Genomic DNA, 16,413 nt, shown 5'->3' with positions numbered 1-16,413 from the left:
GGTTCCTGTTGCCACACAACTTCCCAGATGAGGCCTTAGTGACTAAAAACATTACCATTAAATTTAGCTATAGATACAAAATTTTACATAAATGTAAAATTTGTTACATTTAAATGTTTTTTTTGTGCTGTGGAAGAATATGACAGTTTATTAAGTATAACCACCGAAAAAACTATCTACAAAGCCAAAACTTAAAAAAACAACAACAACTTCACACATAGTTAAAGCTAATGCAGTCTAACAGTCCTGCAATTAATCCCAGGTGTGTCCTTACATGACACAGTGTAATGAGGCTATACTAAATCATAGGAAGACTTTTACATGTAAAATGTAATTACAACAAAGGGCAATAAACAGCTGTATAAAATTAACCCTCATAAAGACAGAATTTATTGCAAGATTGTTGTTTTAGTTTGAGCTACATATACTTAATAAAATGGCAGAAGAATCTATATTGAGCACGTTCCAGCAGACTAAGTAAGCCTTCGGTTCTACATATATGCAGCACCAGTTTCACCACATATCACAAACAGTTACAGGATGAGCACAGTGCACAGGACTCTGACTGCAGCTCATTATATCAGTACAGTGCAATGAACAACATGCATCCTGGGTGGGTGAAAGCAGGACCTGTGCTGGGGTTTGGCACGATCACCATCTAGCATATTTCAAGGAAGTTATCAGTGTCCTCATGCTTTCAATATGTGCCTCAGAGAGCTCAGGAGAGGGACTTACAGGAGTGTTCATGTGACTGAATAGCTGCTCAGCTTGCTACATTGCAAACAGAGGGTTTGAGGAAGGAACAGGAGGGAGACGGGGGAGTCCCGGGAGAGTAAATGTCAGGATTGAGTTTGAGCCAAAGAGAGAACAGCAGGATCAGACATGGTACAATACATGTTTGACAGATAAGTAACATAGTACACATGTTGTTAGGCTAACGGCAACACAACAGAGACAAACACAGAGGAAGAGATGATACAGCGATAGTCTCAAGAAGGAGAAGAAGAAGGCAAAGAGGGATATTTAATGACTGCCTGCTACTTGCAACACCCTTAAAAAGCATGGCTGCCTGTTACAGGAGACAAAGCACGATGGCAGCCATTAGCCTAATGAAGTGTGCTTTATATAAGGTCTGTTCACATTTCTTGTTCAGGTCCAAAGAAACAGCCTAATGAAGGATAACATGTTCTCAGAAGTGAGACCTCAGTATTCTTGTTTCTTTACTGCTACTTTAATTTTTAAATGGGACAGAGCTGTCTTCACTAAATAATCTGTGATCATACTTAATCTTCCCTCAATGACACAGGCCAAGATCAGACCAGCAGGAAAATATGAACAGAGAAAATACACTGCACGTTAATTTGGCCAATCATTTCTACAAAAGGAAAGTAGCCTTTTTTTCTTATGTCTGTAACTGCTTAACAGTCTCCACTGAAGTGGTCCCTGAATTCACAATGAGCTCATTCCTTTCTTCGCAGTGGACACTCAGCTCTGGCTTCTTATCTACAATTCAGTGCAATTAAAGAGAGACATTGCTGCAGTCTTCATTCAGAGTACAGAAGCTCTCTGCAATTCAGACAAAGAGACATCCATAGAAAATGTTGCCGTACTGACTGCTAAAATGGTCAGCTTTCATCCAGACATTTCTGAAATCATCAGCGGAAAGTCATCATTTATATATGACCTTCAGTAAGAGTAGCATTAGGCTCATTTTTAAGTTCTTTCTTCACAGTGGATCACTGATAGCAAAACAGTGTTAACCAGTGTTAAAGTCCAGAACATGGCTGCTGTCAAGCTGTTAAACACAGGTTTCCTGAGCACATGAAATTGCTTAACTTTATATAGAGATTGAATAGTACAATCAAAAGCTTAGCAGCAGCTCCAACATGAAACTTGTTGCGGTGTCGTTTTCCCAACACGTGCAAACTTGTATGAGTCTGTGTGGTGTAATGCTAGCTTTACTACACTGTTTGACCCCAATTCAGGATTTCCGACTTTTCCACCTTTACTTGATTTCCCTCTAACTGAAGCACAACAGATCTTTAAAACCAAAAAAACTGGATAATTAGGATTGGCTGCAAAAAGTAACTGTGTAAAAATGAGCATTAGATAAGCCGTCTTTTAATATAGATGGCTGTGGGAACCATAATCTGTAATTACTTCTTTCAAAACAACCTGCTGAAAAATTCTCTACAGGTTAAAAACTGTGAATTGCTCGTCTCTTAAAATCTAAATTAAAATTTTGCATTATAGTGTGCGAGGTGATTCGGTGGTGAGAGATGCACACCTACCTTCTGTAACTGTGTCTCCAACTTACTACATTCCTCTTTTTTCTGCTCAATTGCAATCTCCAGTGACTTGAGCTTTGAATCCTTCTTGAGGCCAGAGGATGCCAGGGATGATGCGTGTTCTTTCAGATCGATGAGACTGGACTGCAGGTGAGTAGTCAGGACAGACGGTTAGCAGCGCTTCAAACCAGGCAGGCCAGCAGAGTGCCAGCATGTGCAACAAAGTTACAGCACCTGAGGCGACTGCTTAAATGGCACCTAAAGCCCTACTGAAAGATAGTGTTTCAATATTTGCTGTGCATAAAAAAGGTGCATGCTCTGCAGCAAAGAGAAGGACACAGTCATGTGTACACAGCCCTGTAGCCTTATAGAGAAAATCTCTTTGCTCACTGACCTCCTTTTCTGTTAGTTCTATCTGCAGGCTGTTCACCTTCTCCTTCAATTCCTTGTTCTCTTTCTTATATGATTCCACTTCTTCCAGTCGTTCTCTGTCTTCTCTCTCCCTTTGGTCCTTCAAACGCTCAATAATCCTCTCCTAACACACAGAAGCACAAAGAATTAAAACTCTTCATATGACTGAACGGTTAAGAGTCTATATAAACATTAAACTGCTGAGATGTTCATTTAAGATTGTTCCAGCACAAATCAGAGATTTGTATCAGTTCATTCCTTTTAAAAAACAAATGTCTCTAGTTATGTGAAATTAATATCACACATGAAAAATACAGTTATTAAGAAATTAGACTAAAATTAAGCTAAAATGCTGAATCAAGCTAGATGCCGTGCCTGGAATTTTACCCCAGTGCTACTTTGTTATTTTTTCCTTGTATGTTTTTATAAGTAAAGATGTAATCATCAAAATCTGGTTACCTAAAAATTGAATAAAACACTAGTGCAGGAAAGAAATAATGATATCTAATGCAGCTAGAGGATTACATCAGCTATTTCCTCAATTATACATAAATCTATGAACTGTAATAGAGTTACTACTGATATTTGGTGAGGTTCCACGATTTTTAGGAGGATTAAGAAAAGTCAAACCCGATGGAGCTTTTTAAAGCACCATGATGGGCTTCACAAACAGCCTTAGTGCAGAGAAGGGCACAGTCGCCCTGCTGCGACATGTGCCTTCATCTCTCTTCTTTGATATCAAGGAATGTAATAACAGAATGTAATAATAAATGTTTTAATATTTTATACTATTCACACTTCTTTCTGCACAAGTACAAATCTGATCTCGTCACAATTTCAGAAGTTCTGTACAATCACTCCACAGCAACTAGACGCAACTTGTAGTTGTTTAAAAAAAGAAGAAGAAGAAACAGAAAACAAGAATTTTTACTAACATGGTTCATTTAGAGGAAAGGTTTAACATATGTGGGAATTTCACCAGCTACCAGCTGACTAAGCTTAATATGAAGTCTGGAAATAAGAGGAAGCATTTCTGTTTGTGTCTCTTTAAATTCCCCTTATGAGGAACTCTAAAGTTCAAGTATCTATGACAACACCGAAGCTTACATTATTCTCTTTAAAGAGTGTAACTTTTACTAAATTAAATAAATAAATGTGTATTTATCTTCTCTTTTTCCTCACCCCCAGTCACAGCAGATAGCTTCTCTCTAATATTAGCGTACAATATAAAGCACTTTGAGGTGATTGTTGTTGAATTGGCACTATATAAATAAAATTGAATCGAACTGAATTTAATTGAACTGATGGCGAACATGCTCCTTTTCTACTCTGTGCGGCACTTGCAGTGTGTTCAAGTTTCACTAGAGCCCAGAGAGAAAATGTTGCAGACAAGTTGGAGCCACCCATACAAACGCTGGCAATGTGCCAATCTGCTAGTGACCAAAACAACCACAAGGAGGTTTTTGGTGCAGCATCCTCTTTGTGATCAGTATCACTTAGCGACAGCCAGCAACCATTTACCAGTCGGTCAGGGAATACAAGTTTGCTTAGGACCGTGTTACTGCGACCTAACAGAGATATAAAACGTCAGGAAAAAAGTTTGCTAATCTCAATTTCTTGTCGATAATGACGCTAATGTTTGGTCCTTGTGGTCTTCTTGAGAGCATACAAGAAAAAAAGAGGTCATTCACATCCTGGATTTTGAATGAATGATTGTCTGAAAAAGTCACCTGGAATTCCTTCCAGTATATACATCCTTTTGATGATATGATAGTAACTACAAACAGATAAAGTGTCACAGTTCAGACAGTGTTACGGGTTCTGTGGTATAAGGGTGGCGTGATCTACCTTCTCTGACAGCGCCTCTTCCAGGGTGGCCAGGGCAGTGTCTGTGTTACTGGAGTCGGTCTGCAGAGACTTGACCCTGTCCTTGAGGTTCCCCAGCTGCTTGTCTTTGTCCCGCAGCTGCTCCTGCAGGTTCTCAATCTGACTCAGAAAAATAAGAAAAAACAAGGAGCAAAACACACAATAAAAAGCACGATCTCCAAACCAGCGCAACATTTAAAGTCGGTATATCTGCCATTTTTTAAGTCTCTGAAGCTTAACACACTACATAAGCAACAATGTACAATGTGAGAAGAAATACATCAAAAACTATAAGACCTTTAAGTTTTGAAAAGCAGAACTTAATGTAAACCTGAATTTAAACCAAACTGCTATCTGAGCAGTGCAGGACTGAATTAAGGTATTTTATTTATGATAAGACAGGAGAAAACAATGATTCATAATTAATAAAAATGATGAAACAGATAAAAGTGCAAAGATGAGAGAGAGAGAGAGAGAGAGAGAGAGGGGGGTGTGTGATCAGACACAAGAGAAGAAAAACAAAACGGGAGAGCAGGTCTGGGTGCGATATGGAGTAACACTCTGTGAGTATTTATAGCACACACAAATGAGAGCCAGTGAGGCAGAAATATCTTCTTGCTTGTCTTTCTGTGGGCATTTTCCCCTGAGAGCATGAGACTCTCTCACACTTCATGGACAGAGTAACCTCCCAGCTTTATATTTCCACAGAGCGACTGGTTTAGTCCAGGACACGGAAATGTGACAAAACAACCCACACAGTCGCTGTTCATTTCAAATTTGTGACTAAATCTGGAGTAATTAGACATGCCTCCACAATACAGTGTGTTGTAGACAAAAAAATAAACAATAACTCAAAAGCAGAGTAATGTGGACAAGCCAAAATTGTGGCTAAAGTGTATTTCCTCCCTAATGTTTCTACATGGTGAGGTCTTCTTTCCTTCCATTCTCACCTTTTTCTGCAGGACATTAATCTTTCTTTCTTTGACCTCAAGCATGTCCTTCATGTCCCTGATTTCTCCGGCGAGAGTACCCTTCTCCTCCGTCAGGTCCTGCAGCTGCTTGGTTTTCTTGTTCAAGAAGGACTCTTTCTCCTCCAGACGTAGACGTAAAGCGTCAACCTAAAGCACATTAATACATGTCAGAGGAAGCACACAAAGTGGACTAATTATCCCAAGTGTACCATTATAGTTAAAAGCACTTTGATTTAATAACTTATAGTAACCCTAAAGTAAAAAAGGTGCTGGATGAGTATTTATTAGGGAAGTATTTTAATAATTCACCACAGTTATTTATTTATTACTGCAGATCTGTGATGTTTTCTGGTCTATGAGCTGTGACAGTACACTGGGCAACAGTTTTTCATTGGTAGTGACCTAGGTTGCACTTCACTTACTACAAAGCTTTCAAAGCAAACACTCTGCTGATATGATTTGCTGTAATAAGCCTCGGGCCCAGGGCGAGCCTATTGTTTGCTCAGTTTGGCTAGGAGCTTGAGAACGTTTGTGAAGCGATGTATTGTTAAGTTAATTTATTGTACGTGTACAAATAAGTTGAGCTTGTTTTATTACCTCCGTTTGCAGGATGGCAGCACGTTGCTCCTTGGCAGTGAGAGACTCTTTGAGCACCTCGATATGCTGTTTGCAGTCTGAGTTCTGGTTGTTGAGGGTCTCTAGCTTCGTCTGCAGAGCCAGCAGTTCTGACTCTTTCTTTGACAACTCCTGCTTCAACTGGTCAATCTGTACATGAGAGAAAGCAGATCATTTTGACCCAACCGTTACGTGAGCAGTGTAACGATTTCACACTCACGAATGGGAACCGCGAGCTAGTCTGCACAGCTTTCGCACTATTTTCATCAACACGCTTCTCCCTCATTAAATATGCATTTGGGACTAACTCCCCTGCATTCATCATATATTATACATCATTTCTATTCATGATTGATGAAAAGAAGTCTAAAAATAGAAGAACAAAACTGTGGCTGGTCGCTTAATAAGGAGAGAAAACGTAAACACTCCAAAGACACGTACGCGTGAGCCCCAGAAAGTCACAGACACACACACCTTGACACTATCACAGGTTGTAGGTGGCTGTGCTTGAGTGTATGACTCTAACTCTGATATGCAAACACAACTTATCATCACGGACCGGTCGGAAAACAAGCAGCGGAAGTCAGTTCAACAAAAACAAAGCTTTCATTGTGGCTTATCTTATTTTAGACTTAGTCTTGTGGCCACAGATTAATAAAGTGATGTACTTTTTATGTGTAATTAAGGAAGAAAAGTGTTTTCAAATGTTAAAGTATGCGTTTGCAAAGTTTGGATTTTTCCCCACTTTTGGCACGGAGCCTCTTTCAGATTTTTTGCCGACAGGGCACTTTGCTGTTCTCACTATGTGTTAAAGCAGCTCATTTATGTAACACAACATTTTTCAGTACTCTCTCTTCTGCACAGCTCTGTACCCTGAACATCATGCCTGCCATTTTATATTAAGCCATACTTTAACAGCATCAGATCTGCATGCACAGTGCAGTTAGTCTCTACCTTCGTCTTCATAAACTTAGAGTGGTTCTTGTAGACCTCCATCTGTTTGATTTCCTCTTCTCTGTCCTCTGTGTTCAGTAAGCCGTTTGCCTTCAGCATTTGAATCTCATCCTCCAGATCCCGAATGTTGCGTTCCAGAGAGGCAATTTTGGTGTCCTGCACACAAACACGCGGAGGAGACACACCTCAAAACCAGGACTGGCATGTCCAAAAGTTGCATGCTGCAAATAAATCTGAGCTAAAGAAAAGAGTCCAGGAAACAAATGGAGGGTAAAAGATTTAAAGAGAAATACAGACACAGAGACTGAAAGGGGGGGAGGAACTGAAAGATATAGTGAGATAAACCAAGAATGGAAAAAGCTCTTTGGTCTGACTGAGAGCAACTGCAGTATCTGTCGGTGAAATCAGAAGCGTTCTACTCAGCTCCGTGCGGCAGCTCGGAGGATTAATCACCATTGGGAAATATTGAGCGCACATCCAGTACGGCGAGATCAACCAGGACCGGAGAGAAATGCGCAGGGGGAAAGGAAGAAAAGTAACAAGCCGTAGCTTTTGCCGTAGATGCTTGCAGATCAATGCAGAATCCAGTCTCTAGACTGCGACTGTGAGTGCAGCTTTAGCTTCACGGCTTTTTAAATAAATAATACAACGTCTTTAAGATTAGCCATGGTCCATCTCCCTCTCCAGCAGAACATGGAGCAACCTTGTTGTTCTCTGTCTTTCTCTCTTTTTTTGTGTCCCTCCTTCTTTCCTCTTAGTGACTCTGAACTTATGAACTTATGGCCATTAGCAGGGGCAGTGATAGCCCGCTGCAGAGGAAGGTGGGAAATGTGATGAGGAATGATGAAGTACCAGACAAGGATCTGAGGGGTTAACGTCAATGTATGAGCACTGCACATTGTACATGCACTTCGCCCTGCTGCTGCACCTCAGCTCAGTCTCTGGGTTACGAGACGAACATCAATGAACTAACACTGCTGCAATCGAGACAAGACATCGTACCTTTAAAGAAGAGTGATTTTATTCCATCCACATGTAATCACTGGTACATCGACCTGGTCAGTAAATCTTGCTCTTTATTTCCCTTTCCCTGCCTCTGTATGCCTCTCTGTCTCTCTATCTCCCTGCATACTGGCCTCTCACTGTCATAAACAACCACACCTGTTTCCATGGCAGCAGCAGGCAGGCTATATACCGTGCACTGTCTCTGGTGAGTGAGGAGGAGAGGGTGGGAGGGATGTAGGGGAAGAGAGGGAGGGAGGATTATTCGTGCTTCCATCAGCATCAACACAGCAGTGGGAGAGAGGAGAGGGGGAGAGATGCAGGGTCTTCCTGCACAGCACAGGAGGAGAAAGGAGGCGGGACTTCCCCGCGCGCCGTATGAAAATCAACAGGATCCTAGAGCTTGCACATCACATGACTAGGCTGGGGCCTGCTCGGCACGGATCCAGCCGAGTGAGAGGGGCTGTGTCAGCTCAGCGATGATGTCATGATTTATTTTGAGGAAGTGATGTCAGGCCTCTGCAGTGAGGCTGGTGGTGTCTACAGTGGTTCATTGAATGAGCCTGATATCGCTAGTGTCACATCCAGCTGCTGTACAACATGCTTGTGTAAAGAGGGTGGGGTCCTTCATCCTAAAAGATTCTCCATATGGTATGTTTTGTGGAATTATTTACAATCCAAGATGCTTCTTGCTATCCTTTTATACACTTTTTTTTTGCTATATTTCAGCTCAGTAGTTTTTCCTCAGTTCAGAAACCTTGAATGAAAATTTTAAAACAATGCTTTGGAGTCACAATACTCCCCTGCAAAAAAATGAAGCTGAAATGATAGAGCTGGAGTCTGGGATGTTTGCAAACAATCTGTCATGCAGAATAGAAAACATCTTGTCATGAAACTGGTGTGGCGTGTTACTGTCTGGGGTAGCTGGCCATCTGTCAAGCGAGCCACAACAGCTGAAATGTTAAACAGTAATATTGACTCTTGTTTATGTTTGCACAACTGCTTTGTGAGCAGTACGTGTGTGTGTGTGTTTGCTAGAGTGTGTCAGTGTGTTGATGATTGACTCAGCTGCCGACGATCACAATCACAACAATAGATTTGCCGGAACAGGTTTCCATTTAGACATGCAGTGGCAAACATGCTACAGCTGTGAACGTCAGTCAGTTAGGTAAATACAAAAATAACATCTGGCTTTAAACAGAAGCAGTGAAGCGTAGTTGATGATGGGCCCTGCTGTATGTGTTTATGCGCAGGCTGTATAGGAGTCTTACTTTCATCTCTATAATGGTCTGCAGGGCCTTAGTTTTACTTGGGTCCTGATGCAGTTGATTTCTTCTGTGCAGTTCCTTAAAAAAAAGACAACAATTTGTAGCAGCGGTACAGCGAAACCAATCGTGGTCTCCAATGAATAGCTAGATTATTAAAATTTCAAAAGCTCACCTCACAATGCATAAAAGCTTTATGCTTACACATGCAAAATATTTCATGCAACTGCTCTTCAGTTCTTTTACTTCATACATTACATAATTGTTATGATGCAGGGATAAGCAGCAGAGAAGAGAATATTGATTTTGTGACATGCTGCACTGCCATCTAGTGACAACAAAACAAAAGAACAGTTTTTTTTTTTTACTCTAAAGCAGTGAATGCAATGACTTAACATCATCATCTTAACCCTCGACATATACTACCTCTCGCAAATGGATGTTTTCCTTCTCCTTTTGATCCAGAATGACCTCCAGGTGTCCCAGTTGCGCCTCTGCTTCTGCAATGCGCCGGGCTCGTTCTTGCTCCTCCTCCTCGGTCGCCCTGCCCGGGCCCGGGGGCAGCCCTTTGCTCTGTAGCATCTCAAGCAACTTCTTAATTGACTCATCTCTGGCACCCAGGGTTTGTTTCTGGGTCTCAATCCTCAGTTCCATCTCCTCTAGGGTCTTTCTCAGCAGGAAGAGCTCCTTGGCCTGTCTGTCATGTTCAGCCTGCAGCCGCCGGAAGTTCTCCTCTGTCAGCTCAATGGTGGTGAAATGCTCAGACCCAGAGCGGTTACCACTCTCCTGCTGCAGCAGGTGGTTGAGGTCTCGCTGTGTGCGCAATTCATCCTGCAGAGCTTGGATGGTCATCTGAAGATGCTACAAACACACACACATATACAAACACACACAGAGGCTTACCAATTATTGAAACTATTTTTAGGTATAGCTCATAACCGAACATTACGTAATAACACTACACATGGGGATGAACAAACAATCCCACAGCAGGTCGATCATGGGGAACACATGACTTACCTTGGCACGCTTTTAGATTTTAGGTTTTTTGTTGAAAAAGTGTGAAGCACGGATCTAATTTAAGTCCTGACTGCATAGATTTACAGTTGTTGGAGAAAATATCTTTAAAAAGAATTCACAGCTTCCAAATATAAATTTATTAGTCTGTAAAGGGCTTTATTATACACAGAAACACCCTGGTGCTCTCACAGGTCTGACTTTCACACTGAGAAAGCAGGGACCAAGTGCATGTACAATAACATGCACATTCAACTTTATGTAAACTGGTACATATAAGTGAAGAAAGTGTGCAGATGAACAAAAAAAAAAAAACTGAACACCCTGAAATTTAATTTAATTCTAAATCTAAATGATCATAATCATCTGTATTCATCAAACATAAAGTGAAATATTCCAAGCCTTTTTTGTTTTAAATTTGATTATTATCCCCTCCTTGAATCGCTACCTTATCATGGTGGAGGGGTTTGTTTGTCCCAGGGATCCCAGGGGCTATGTTGTCCGGGGGCTTTTGCCCCCTGGTAGGGTCTCCCATGGAAAATTGGTCCTGAGTGAGGGACCAGACAAAGAGCGATTCAGAAAACCCTTATGAGGAAAGCATCGAGGGAACAGTTTACCCTGCCCGGGATAAGGGTTACCGGGGCCCCGCCCTGGAGCCAGGCCCGGGGAGGGTGCCTGAGGGCGAGTGTCTGGTGTCCAGGCCTTAGTCCATGGGGCCCGGTCGGGCACAGCCCAAAAAGGGGAAATGGGCCCATCCTCACGTAGGCCCACCACCTCGGGGGAATTGTGTGCCGGGCAGCAGCCAGGAGTGGAGGCCCTGGCGCACTGATCCCCGGCTACCAAGACTGGCAACTGGGACAAGGAATGTCACCTCTCTGGTGGGGAAGGAGCCTGACTTAGTGCGTGAGGTTGAGAGGTACCAGCTAGATATAGTCAGGCTCACCTCTACGCATGGCTTGGGCTCTGGAACCAGTCTCCTGGAGAGGGGCTGGACTCTGTCTCAGTTTGGAGTTGCCCCTGGTGAGAGGCGGCGGGCTGGGGTGGGTATTCTAATATCCCCTCGGCTTGCTGCCTGTACGCTGGGATTCTTCCCAGTGGATGAGAGGGTTTGTTCCCTGCGCCTTAGGGTCGGGGAACGGGTCCTGACTGTCATCTGCGCTTATGCGCTGAGTGGCAGTTCAGAGTACCCAGCCTTCTTAGAGTCCCTGGGTGGGGTGCTGGAGGGTGCTCCACCTGGAGACTCTGTTGTCCTACTGGGAGACTTCAATGCTCACGTGGGTAACGACAGTGAGACCTGGAGGGGCGTGATTGGGAGGAACGGCCTCCCTGATCTGAACACGAGCGGTGTTTTGTTATTGGACTTCTGCACAAATCACAGTTTGGCCATACAAACACTTTGTTCAAACATAAGAGTGTCCATAAGTGCACGTGGCACCAGGACGCTCTAGGCCGCAGGTCGATGATCGATTTTGTAATTGTATCACCAGACCTGCGACCATATGTTCTGGACACTCGGGTAAAGAGAGGGGCTGAGCTGTCAACTGATCACCACCTGGTGGTGAGTTGGATCAGGTGGCGGGGGAGGACGCTGGACAGACCTGGTGCACCTAAACGCGTAGTGAGGGTGTTCTGGCAACGCCTAGCAGAGGCCCCAGTCCGTGAGATCTTCAACGCACACCTCCGGCAGAGCTTCAACAGCATTCTGAGGGAGACTGGGGACATTGAGTCCAAATGGACCATGTTCAGCGTCTCCATTCCCGAAGCTGCTGCATTGAGCTGTGGCCGCAAGGTGGTTGGTGCCTGTCGTGGTGGTAATCCCCGAACCAAATGGTGGACACCAGAGGTGAAGGGAGCCACCAGGCTGAAGAAGGAGTCCTATCGGGCTTGGCTAGCCTGTGGGACTTCGGAGGTAGCCAACAGGTACCGACAGGCCAAGCGGAATGCGGCTCGGGCAGTGGCTGATGCAAAAACTCAGGTGTGGGAGGAGTTCGGAGAGGCCATGGAAAAAGACTTTCGGACTGTCTCGAAGAGATTCTGGCAAACCGTCAGACGTCTCAGGAGGGGAAAGCGGTGCTCTACCTGCACTGTGTATAGTGCTGGTGGAGCGCTGCTGACTTCGACTGAGAAAATTGTCGGGCAGTGGAAGGAATACTTCAAGGACCTCCTTAATCCCACTGACACGTCTTCTGAGGAGGAAGCAGAGTCTGGCCACGAGCTGTGGGTAGTGACCGAAAGAACGAGATCGTGGATACAAGCGGAGGAAATGAGCTTCCTCCGAAGGGTGGCTGGCCTCTCCCTTAGAGATAGGGTGAGAAGTTCGGCCATCCGGGAGGGGCTCAGAGTAGAGCCGCTCCTTCTCCACATCGAAAGGAGCCAGTTGAGGTGGTTCGGGCATCTGACAAGGATGCCTCCTGGGCGCCTCCTGGGTGAGGTGTTCTGGCCATGTCGCACCGAGAGGACCCACGACACGCTGGAGAGATTATATCTCTCGGCTGGCCTGGGAACGCCTTGGTGTTCCCCCGGATAAGCTGGAGGAGGTGGCTGGGGAGAGGAAGGTCTGGGCTTCTCTGCTTAGGCTGCTGCCCCGCGACCCGGCCCCGGATAAGGCAGGAGAAGATGGATGGATGGATGGCTGGATGGATTTGATTTTTATGGTTTAAAACTCATGAAAATCAGAAGTCCAGTAAACTATTAAAACAATTTGTAATGTAGAAATATTTAATTAATGGAATATATGTTTATATAAATACTCAGTACTTGGGAATCCTTTGCCACTAATTACTGCATCAGAGCAGTATGACACGGTTGTTCCACTGCTGAGGTGTTACTGCTCGGTTCCTTTGATGGCGGCCTTCAGCTCGACTGTATTTTTGGGTCAGGTGTTTCTCATCTTCATCTTAGATTCTCTGGGGATTCGGGTCAGGAGAGTTGGCTGGCTAATCATTTACAGTAATAACATGGTCATGGTAGCAGTTCTGGCACTGTGAGCAGGTGGTGCTTTTCTGCAGATGGAAGCATAAAGTGTTATAAAATCTCCTGGTAGATGTCAGTATTGACTTTGGACTTGATAAAAAACAGTGGACCAAAACACCAACAACATCGGCTGAAGACTTGGCACCCTGAGTCATCACAGTGTGCGGACTTCTTACTGGACTTCAAAACATCTTCGATTTTGTGCCTTTTCCACTCTTCCCCCAGACGTCAGGACCTTTGCTTCATTTGAAAAAAAAAGCATTTTGCACGTCCGTGCAACAGCCCAGTAACACTGCATCTGTCCACTCCTCGAGAAGCTCTCCCAAGTTCTTGAATCAACTTTTCTCACGATTCTCTCAAGGCTGCTGTCATCCCTGCTGTTTGTGCACTATTCCTACCACATTTTTCCCTTGAAGTCAGCTATCCACGAATAAGCTTGAGCACAGCACTCTGCAACAGCCAGCCTTTTCTTCCGTGCCCTTGTGGACGATGTCAATGATCATTATCTGGAGAACTGTCAAGTCAGCAGTTGGGTTGTGTTTGCATGTACTGAACTAGACTGAGAGATAGACATTATTTATACTGTGTGAACAGTATTTCACTCAAAATGAAATCTATATTTTTCTTTATAAAGACCTGAAATATTTCACTTTATATATGATGAATGTAGAATGTATCAAAGTTCACCTTCTTTAATTTAATCACAAAAAAATGAACTTTTCACAATGCTCAAATTTTCTTAGATGCACTAGATCTTCAGACCATATGAGGGACATTTTTAGAGGAAATCAGCGCAGATATGGTGAAACTGATGAGGATAATATGGGATACAAAACTTATCAACTATACAGATTTTTGTTTTAATCTAAGTGTCTAGGTGCATTTGAAGAGCACAATCTGTATGCATGGTTTCATAAATCTGCCTTTGCCTTTGTGCATACACACAGCTTTATGCATCTGCCACCAGGACACGAATACTAAAAGTTAAAAATATCAGAGGGGCCATACTGTTACAATGAAAACATATGCAAACTAACTGTGAAATTTCCTGGTAGAGACTGGCTGGGTGGATGAAAACTAGTTAAAATATAAAATTAATGAACAGAAGTTACAGTATTGATACCCCATAGGGACAGATCAGCCATCTGTTGAACAAAGGTGTGCATGTTTGTGAATTTGTCTGTCCGTATTACATGATATCAAAGCTATACACCATTCACATTCTTTTTATTGATTGGTTTTGGGTCTAGAGGAATACCTTTAAGGCCCGGTTTCTGTCAAAAACTGACTTCTGTTGAAATTTTCTTCCAGCAGAGACAGAGAGTGGAGCACAAATTACTTTTTGTTCAGAAAATAGCTCAGTCAGGATCTGAAGGAGTGGAAAATATGTGAAATCAAACCGACTTCACGGGGAGTCTGAGGTTTTAGGTTTTGTTGTACTAAAGGAGCACCAGACATTATTACATTAAACAGAGTAATCGCTTTGTACTCTTAAAATGAGGAAACATAAAGACCAGGGTTCATAGGACAAGAAGGGAGCCTGAAACACTGAAAATATTTAACTTCTAGGAGTTATAGGATTCATAGGAGAAAGGACTGTATGGTGCAAAGGGATTGCCAGGTGTCTGAAAATACACGCCACACTGAAGGTGACTCTATGTTGTGCACTCAGCACGTGGTGCAAACATAGGGACAAACCTTGGTTCTCCTGGCATCCAGCAGCTGCAGAGCATGGGCAGAATGAACAGAAAAACAAATGTATGGTGAAAACACAGCGTCAGAGCTTGATGCAACAGAGATGGATGAACATAAACAAGTCAGAGATTAAAATGAGAGCTGCCAGTTTATCAGTCCACAGTCAGTAGTGCAAATTCTTCTTAAAAACAGACATTTTGGCTTGTCATAGTAGGAAAAGCAATGGAAAAAATTAATCATTTTAATAGTGACAGCATTTAATTGATAAAGGATGCTTCAGAGTCCTGAGCTGTACTTCCACACTTACACATATGTGTGTTCACATTAATAGCTCTGTCTATACAGAGTGCTCAGAGGGTGTACACATAACCATCAAAAAGTTAGGGATGGAATTCTGTACACTTCTCATCTCACTGCGTGCTGAGACTTACTAGAGCTCAGCTATTTCTTTTATTTCTGCCTTTTCTCTCTACAAGAAGTCAAAAGTCTGTCCACAGAAAAATGATGACTTTATCAGAATGGCCTTTCTGGAAAGAGATGAAGAAAAGATTGGAAATGGCTTTTTAAAAAATGACTTAAGCATTCTGGTTAGCAGCAGTGATAGATGTACAATTAATAAAAGCAGTATAAATTATGTTATTAAGAATGATAATGATGAGATGAAGCATTATCGTAGAAAACTGCAGCTACAGAGAAAATACGCAAAACATTACACCAGCTTTAAAAGTACATTTTTTCCTCTTACAATCTTGCAGCAAATATATTTTTTGATCTTTGTTAGCTTATTTTACCATTTCATTAGAACTTACTGAAATAGTAATTGCAGAGGGACGTAACATAATGAACAGATTAACCACAGAGTCACTAGTTGCAGTTTTAATTTATAATAATTACAGTGTAACTACGTTATAATATATGTAGTACAGCCACCTCTTAATATAAATACAAAATTATCATAAATGTCACAAAACCTTCTCATTTGGCTCAGTATCTGAGCACAGAACTGACATGATACTGTGTAAGTATAAAACATGTACTCTTCCGGCCATCAGGGGGCGGTGTTTGTGTCAGCATTCTTGCGGGACTGCTGCCAAGCACAACTCCCTTCAGTAGTGCTGTTGGAAATATAATATATAAAACAGAGAATGAGGCCAAACTTTAAAACCTGAACAGTCTCTTAGTGACAAACACTTTTCAACACAAAGTTTTCTCTCTCACAGAAATATTAATTTGCTATGTACATAAAAACATGTTAGAAATATATCTAATTTTTTGAACATGTAGTGGTTAAATCTCTGCAAATACTGAAACCCAACCGTTTATTTCTCCTCACATACTTTCTTTCTTATCCTCCCT

At 42.6% G+C, this 16,413-nt stretch overlaps 1 protein-coding gene across 3 annotated transcripts in view; it reads right to left on the bottom strand.

Annotated features, from left to right (window-relative positions):
• Positions 1-16,413, bottom strand: part of erc2 (ELKS/RAB6-interacting/CAST family member 2) — a 49,443-nt gene that overhangs the window by 13,461 nt on the left and 19,569 nt on the right. For 2 of the 3 annotated variants that reach the window (XM_082533403.1, XM_082533405.1), the window contains exons 3-11: positions 15,061-15,084; positions 9,799-10,233; positions 9,379-9,453; positions 7,106-7,261; positions 6,134-6,301; positions 5,516-5,683; positions 4,548-4,685; positions 2,683-2,823; positions 2,292-2,432 (exon numbers count right to left, since the gene is read on the bottom strand). In XM_082533403.1, coding sequence (XP_082389529.1) covers positions 2,292-2,432; positions 2,683-2,823; positions 4,548-4,685; positions 5,516-5,683; positions 6,134-6,301; positions 7,106-7,261; positions 9,379-9,453; positions 9,799-10,233; positions 15,061-15,084 — 1,446 coding nt within the window. The remainder of the gene's footprint in view (positions 1-2,291; positions 2,433-2,682; positions 2,824-4,547; positions 4,686-5,515; positions 5,684-6,133; positions 6,302-7,105; positions 7,262-9,378; positions 9,454-9,798; positions 10,234-15,060; positions 15,085-16,413) is intronic. The other variant, XM_082533404.1, reaches the window with a different exon arrangement.

Source organism: Aulonocara stuartgranti (genome assembly GCF_965226115.1).
Source record: "Aulonocara stuartgranti genome assembly, chromosome: 5".
Classification (NCBI taxonomy): Eukaryota; Metazoa; Chordata; class Actinopteri; order Cichliformes; family Cichlidae; genus Aulonocara; species Aulonocara stuartgranti.
This window is presented reverse-complemented; position numbering and strand designations above follow the sequence as displayed.